The sequence below is a fragment of the Mandrillus leucophaeus genome, unplaced genomic scaffold (assembly GCF_000951045.1).
Source record: "Mandrillus leucophaeus isolate KB7577 unplaced genomic scaffold, Mleu.le_1.0 Scaffold1165, whole genome shotgun sequence".
NCBI classification, from domain to species: Eukaryota; Metazoa; Chordata; class Mammalia; order Primates; family Cercopithecidae; genus Mandrillus; species Mandrillus leucophaeus.
The window spans coordinates 147,631-155,416 of NW_012099932.1; the positions used below are offsets into that span (position 1 = coordinate 147,631).

The window sequence follows — 7,786 nt, forward strand, 5'->3', positions numbered from 1 at the left end:
GAAAAAAAAAAAAAAAAAGCTAACATTTATGGAATGGTGCTTCCAAGGAGTGCCAGGCATTGTTCTGAGTGCTTTACACACATGAGCTCATTTAGTCTCATAACTCCATAGTGGCAGGTATGATTATAACGATTATAGAGGAATAAACAGCCAAAAACGTGTTCTCTGCTCCACAGTTTTGAGGAAGTAGAGACAGGATTAAAATCATTATCCCCCACCAGCACAAAATCCCAACCAGGACAGGGTTTATATCTTATTAAGTTCTGAATCCTCACAGTTTATCACAGCACAAGGCTGGTAGTACATGCTCAGTAAAGCTCAAAGAATAAAGGAAAGAAGAAGAAGGGCACTCCTTATCTCCCTCCTGCTCCTACCCCAGCTCTTTGAACCTTGTCAGAAATTTGGTAGAGCTCATGCAGACAATACTCCCATCCCTGGGAGTTCTGCTTTTCCTCCTCCCACTTACACACACCTTTTGCCAGTCCCATCTGGAAGGGTTCAAATTTAAGAACTACCAGCAAACCACTAGTTTTCTGCGAAAACTAGAAGCAAAATGCCTGTGAAGAGGTAGCTTCAAAGACACAGTACCAGACATTCACACCCCACTAGGGGCTGGTTTATCTGGTTTGATCAGCAGCCTCAGTCGGCTATGCAGGACTATTTAGGAGGACAGGCAGGAGTGAGCAGAGGACACCAAGGGGATGGAGACAGGTAGCCTCCCCTCACCTCCTTACAAACTGGGGACTAGGATGGGCAGCTGAGGGCAGGGGGCAGTCCGTGGGTTCACAGCAGCCTCGGCCCTCACCTAGGAAGACCATATCCACTTCATGACGTATGTGGTGATTTTTGTGTTTAAAACAAAACTGTGTGTTTGTGGGTGTCCCTTTGTTTATGTCAGAAAGAAAAATGAAATACAATAAGAAAGATACTGGCAACTCAGTTCTCTTATGTGAGGTTCAATTGATTCTTCAAACTTTATGTTTGAAAGTTTCCGTAATTAAAAAAAAAGAAAAAGACAAAATTACAAAGAGATTGTTAGAATAAAATTCTAAGTCACAACTATAATGGATGGCCTCATATTTAAATAACTAAACAAGCAACATATTTAAATGAGAGAAAGATCATTTCATATGAACCTGATATGTTTTCAGAAAAAAAAAAAGATACATGTATTTTCTAGTACATTATGGAAAATATTCTACAAGGGTCCAATGTTTTCTTTAAAGATGTCTTTTTGTGATTACCACAGGAACTTCTAACCTGACAGAGGAAAAACAAATAATTGACAGGATAATTTCTTTACATTATAATTTCTAATCATATGTTATTAGAAGTAAACAGCAATAAATCAGAAGATAAAAAGTTTCTTACCATATTATCCTTCACTTAAAATTATATAATAGTTTTTTCAGAATTGTCAGGACAACTTACCTGGGTTTCCATCATTGGCTTTTGGAAAGGGAAAGTATCATGGTTGACACACCATAAAATATCATTATCCTCATTTTCTGAGGCTGCCATCAATAGAATACCTAAAAGTTTCATATATAAAATATTATTACATCATGTCAAATAATATGCATCCTCAATAACCTTAATAACTATTGTTAGGTTGGTGCAAAAGTAATTGCGGTTTTGCAATTAAAATTATAAAACCGGGCTGGGCATGGTGGCTCATGCCTGTAATCCCAGCACTTTTGGAGGATGAGGTGGGCGGATCACGAGGTCAGGAGTCCGAGACTAGCCTGACCAGCATGGTAAAACCCTGTCTCTACTAAAATTCAAAAATTAGCTGAGCGTGGCAGTGGGCCTCTGTAATCCCAGCTATTCGGGAGGCTGAGACAGGAGAATGGTGTGAACCCAGGAGGTAGAGGTTGCAGTAAGCTGAGATTGTGCCACTGCACTCCAGCCTGGGTGACAGAGCAAGACTCTGTCTCAAAAAAAAAAAAATTTTTTACAAAACCACAAGTACTTTTATGCCAACTTAAAATTAGCGCATATAGATATACACACACAACATCAATCTTTATAAAGAAACAAGTTACAAAATAAAATAATTCCATGAAAGACCATATAATTATTTTTAGGGTAGACTCCTTAAGTGTTCTCAATTTTAAACTGTATTTCTCTCAGGTAAACATATTTTTTTTTCACATTTTAGCATTTCTGAACTTAGGGTATATCTTGCAGTCAATGGGCTTATCAATTTAATTATTAATTTTATAAAAATGTATTTAGTATATAGAAAATGCTGTGACTGACAATTCACAATGTAATAGAAGCTAATATTCAACGAAATACAGTTTATATACTGGTTAATTCAAACACACCATGAATAAAAATGATGAAGGTGCCAGAGGAATGGCAGAGATAAGTGTACTATAGAAGCAATCATCTGGGCCAGGTGCTGTGGCTTATGCCTGCAATCCCAGCAGTTTAGGAGGCTGAGGCAGGCTAATCACTTGAGCCCATGAGTTGGAGACCAGCCTGGGCAATAAAGTAAGACCTTATTTCAACAAAAACTGAGGCAGGAGGATTGCTTGAGCCGGGGAGGTAGAGGTTGTTATGAGGCATGACTGCACACTGCACTCCCACTTGGGTGACAGTAGACACTGTCTCAAAAAAAAAAAAAAAAGCAATTATCTCAACAAAACTCACCAACACAGTGGCTTCACACCTATAACCCTAGCACTTTGGGAAGCAGAGGTGGCAGGATTGCTTGAGCCCAGGAGTTAAAGACCAGCCTGGGAAACATGGTGAAACACCATCTCTACAAAAAATACAAAAATTAGCCAGGAGTGGTGACACACGCCTGTAGTCCCAACTACTCAGGAGGTTGAGCAAGGAGGATCACCTGAGCCCGGAAGGTTGAAGCTAAGGTGACCCAAGATCCTGCCACCGCATTCCAGCCTGGGTAAAAGAGTGAGAACCTTCCTCCCCACCCCCAAATGACTTGGAAAAATATTCCGTATTCATGGATTTGAAGACTAAATATAATTAAGATGGCAACATGCCCCAAACTGATACACCGATTTAGCTATCACAATCCAATCTCACTTTTTTTTTTTGAGATGGACTCTTGCTCTGTCCCCCAGGCTAGAGTGGACCTTGGCTCACTGTAACCCTCACCTCCGTAGTTCGAGCAAGTCTCTTGCCTCAGCCCACAAGTAGCTGTGACTACAGGCATGACCCCCGACACCCAGCTAATTTTTGTATTTTCAGTAGAGACGGGGTTTCGCCATGTTGGCCAGGCTGGTCTCCAACTGACCTCAAGTGATCTACCTGCCTTTGCCTCCCAAAGTGTTGGGATTACAGGCATGAGCCACTGTACCCGGCCCCACCTCACATTTTTTGCAGAAATTAACAAGGTGATTCTAAAATTCATATGAAAATTCAAGAGACTGAGAATAGCCAAAATCATCTTTAAAAAAAAAAATCAGGCCAGGTGCACGGTGGCTCACGCCTGTAATCCCAGCACTTTAGGAGGCTGATGCAGACAGATCACTTGAGCTCAGGAGTTTGAGACCAGCCTAGGCAACAAGGCAAAAGCCTGTCTCTACAAAAAATATAAAAATTAGCCAGGTGTGGGGGCACACGCCTGTAGCTTCTCTCAGCTACTCAGGAGGCTGAAGTGAGAGGACGGCATGAGCATGGGAAGCAGAGGTTGCAGTGAGCAGAGATTGTGCTACTGCACTCCAGCCTGGGCAACAGAGCCAGACCACTCCAAAAAAAAAAAAAAAAAAAAGATCAAAGTTGGAATAGTCACACTTGCCAATTTCAAAACTTATTACAAAGCAACAGTAATCAAGACTGTACTACTGACATAAAGATGGATAATACAGACCAATAGAATAGAACTGAGAATCCAGAACCCATACATTAACGGGTAATTCACGTGAGAAAGTAAGATGAAGACAATTCAATGGGGAAATAATAGTCTTCAACAAATGGTGCTCGGACAGCTAGATACCCACATGCAGACGGATGAAGTCAGATTCCTACCTCATACAACGTATAAAAATTATCACAAAACAGATCAAAAACCTAAATGTAGGAGTGAAAACTATACTTTCAATTTCAACTTTTGAATTTCACTACAATTTCAAATTTTATTTTAGATTCAGCAGGTACATGTGCAAATTTGTTACTTGCGTATATAGCGTGGTGCTAAGGTTTAGGGTACAACTGATTCCATCACTCAGGTACTAAGCATAAGACCCAACGGTCAGTTTTTCAACCCTTGCTCCCCTACTTCCCCAACCCTTCTAGTAGTCCCCAGTTTCTACTGTTGTCATAGGTATTTTCAAATGCCTCAAAACGCCATATAATTTTAACAATTTTAAGAATCTCATCTTAAATCTGATAGTATTTCAGAACTTACCTTTACTATAAAGTGCTCTATGTACTTTTGAAGGCTTTTCTACGGTTGAAGATGCTGAGAATCCAGGAGGTAAGCGGACGTGAATCAGCGTCAATGTATTAGGCCGTGCTAATGGCTGTCTGAATGGACAAGTGCTGAAATATAACCTTACACCTGAAGATGGGGTAAAATTATGCATCAGTAATAGAAAATAAGGACCTGAGGTAAATGTGTTATTGAAGCAATTACATATAGCAAAGCAAAACTCTGCTAAAACCATACATAACTTTCTGGACTAATTTTTTTTGGGGGGATGGAGTCTAGCAGGCTGGAGTGCAGAGGCGCCATCTCGGCTTACTGCAGCCTCCACCTCCCGGATTCAAGCAATTCTCCTGCCTCAGCCTCCTAGGTAGCTGGGACTACAGGCACGTGCCACCACACCCATCTAATTATTTTTATTTTTATTTTATTTTTGAGACAGAGTCTTGCTCTGTCGCCCAGGATGAAGTGTAGTGGTGCGATCTCAGCTCACTGTAAGCTCCACCTCCTGGGTTCACGCCATTCTCCTGCCTCAGCCTCCCGAGTAGCTGGGACTACAGGTGCCCGCCACCACATCGGCTAATTTTTTGTATTTTTAGTAGAGACAGGGTTTCACCATGTTAGCCAGGATGGTCTCGATCTCCTGACCTCAGAATCTACCTGCCTTGGCCTCCCAAAGTGCTGGGATTACAGGTGTGAGCCACTGCGCCCAGCCCCCTGACTAATCTTAAATTACCATATAGACTATCAGCTGAAATATATATCTAAGAAAATGTCACTCAAAATTGAGAGGTGAATCAATACATTTCATTAGAAAGAACTTGCAAAGACAAACCAAGAAATCTTGTGTTCCAGTTCAGGCTTTGTTACAAAATGTGAGCCACTGTGCCATTTAGGCTTGGCTTTTGTTTTGCTTTTTTACTGGTTTTTTGAGACAGGGTCTTGCTCTATTGCCCAGGATGAAGTACAGTAGCATAATCTCAGCTCACTGCAGCTTCAAACTCCTGGGCTCACGCGATCTTCCCGCCACAGCCTCCCAAGGAGCTGTACTACAAGGCTGTGCCACTACACCTAGCTAATTTCTGTATTTTTAGTAGAGACGGGGTTACAGGGTTTCACTATGTTGCTCAGGTTAGTCTTGAACTCCTGGGCTCAGGCAATCTGCCCACCTTGACCTCCCAAAGTGCTAGGATTACAAGTGTGAGCCACCATACCTGGCCTAGGCTTGGTTTTATATCTATAAAATGAAGAAACAGAAAAGTCTCCCAGTTTTCAAAATCCTTTATTTTACAAATTATTTATATGGCTTTAAAGCAGATATGGAAGTAAAAATATATTTCTAATCATAAATTTCCAAATCTAAGAATTTTCAGAAGCTGTAACAGTAACACAGATATGTAAATAAAACAACATACCTGCATGTGTGACAGCCAATAACTGGCAGTCCAGTGATTCAGAATTTTCAATCACTGCTATTTGGACAATTGGTTTAAAAACAGAACGATCGATGGTCCTAAAAGAAAGGAGAAAATAAAGTGTATTTTTAAATGTGTCTGCTAAATTATAAGAAACATTTCCTATCAGAATGTTTACATATTTCCATATTTTCTTTTTTTTTTTTTTTGAGATGGAGTCTTACTCTATCACCCAGGCTGAAGTACAGTGGTAGGATCTCGGCTCACTGCAATCTCCGCCTCCCAGGTTCAAGGAATTCTCCTGCCTCAGTCTCCTGAGTAGCTGGGATTACAGGCTTGCGCCAGCATGCCCAGCTAATTTTTGTATTGTTTTGTAGTAGAGACGGAATTTCATCATGTTGGCCAGGCTGTCTCGAACTCCTGACCTCGTGTGAGTGTGATCCGCCTGCCTTGGCCTCCCAAAGTGCTGGGATTACAGGCGTGAGCCACTGTGCCCGACCACATGTTTCCACATTTTCTAAATATGCTAACTAATTTAAGACTAGCTTTTTAGGAAAGTAATACAAGAACAGCAAGAACTGGAAAAACTCTTGAATGTGTACTTTTTACACTTATATTGTTAAGAGTAACCCTATTTTCAAACAAAGATCACAAAAAAAGACTAAAACCATTGGGTGAATGGTTGGTGGGGAGCAGTATTCTCAGTGTCAAAGTATCATTACTACTAATTAAAAAGGGAGAAAGCACGGGTGCAGTGACTCACACCTGTAATTCCAGCATTTTGGGAAGCCAAGGTGGGCGGATCACCTGAGGTCCAGAGTTCAAGACCGGCCTGGTCAACATGGTGAACCCCCGTCTCTACTCAAAATACAAAAAAATAAGGCAGGTGTAGCGCATGCTTGTAATCCCAGCTATTCAGGAGGCTGAGGCAGGAGAATCACTTGAACCCAAGGTGGAGGTTGAAATGAGCTGAGATCACGCCACTGCAGTCCAGCCTGGGCAACAAGCCCAGACTCGTTCTCAAGAAAAAAAAAAAAAAAAAAAAGGGAGGAAATTAAACTTTATAATGTAGACATTTAGTTAACATCACCTCAAAGAAGTTTTCAACAGTGAGAAAACTGCTATTATGTGTCTCCTGATATAATGTAGTAAGACATTTCACACTGCCTATGTGAATTCATTACAATGTGAATTGCCATTTCACATTGTAGTAAGACATTTCTCAGCACTTGGAGAGGCTGAGGCAGTCAGACCACTCCAGGCCAGGAGTTCAAGACCAGCCTGGTCAACATCTTTACTAAAAAATATATAAAAATTAGCCAGGAATAGTGGCGCATGCCTAGAATCCCAGCTACTTGGGTGGCTGAGGCACGAGAATCACTTGAACTCGGATGCAGAGGTTGCAGTGAGCCAAGATAGCGCCATGGCACTCCAGGCTGGGTGACAGAGCAAACCTCTGTATCAAAAGAAAAAAAAAGAAAAAATATAAATACATACACATATACAAATATATATAAACATCGTATATAAAATGTATGTATATAAAATGTATTACTGAGAATCTAATTACAAAAAAAGATAAATTCAGAAAATTGTATAATTCTCCTGCCCCTCCCTTCCAAATGTCAATATTCCAAAAAAAGAAAGGTGGTCACGGGGCTGTTTTATATTAAAGAACCCAATCCAACCAATCCAATTCCTAAATTCTGATTGTAATTTGAGAAAAATGGAAAGAAAAACAAGTATAAAAGATTTTGAATCCGGGTGTGGTGGCTCACACCTGTAATCCGTGAGCCACGGATTGCCGCTTTGGGAAGCTGAAGTGGGTGGATCATATCAGGTCAGGAGTTCAAGACCAGCCTGGCCAACATGGTGGAACCCCGTCTCTACTAAAAATACAAAAATTACCCTGGTGTGGTGGCTCGTGCCTGTAGTCCCAGGTACTCGGGAGGGCGAGGCAGGAGAATTGCTT

General features: G+C 41.1%; 1 protein-coding gene across 3 annotated transcripts in view; it reads right to left on the minus strand.

Annotated features, from left to right (window-relative positions):
- The window catches only part of NUP155 (nucleoporin 155kDa), a 76,765-nt gene that overhangs the window by 46,697 nt on the left and 22,282 nt on the right, over positions 1–7,786 (minus strand). For all 3 annotated transcript variants that reach the window (XM_011999404.1, XM_011999394.1, XM_011999413.1), the window contains exons 10-12: positions 5,815–5,912; positions 4,382–4,534; positions 1,432–1,532 (exon numbers count right to left, since the gene is read on the minus strand). In XM_011999404.1, coding sequence (XP_011854794.1) covers positions 1,432–1,532; positions 4,382–4,534; positions 5,815–5,912 — 352 coding nt within the window. The remainder of the gene's footprint in view (positions 1–1,431; positions 1,533–4,381; positions 4,535–5,814; positions 5,913–7,786) is intronic.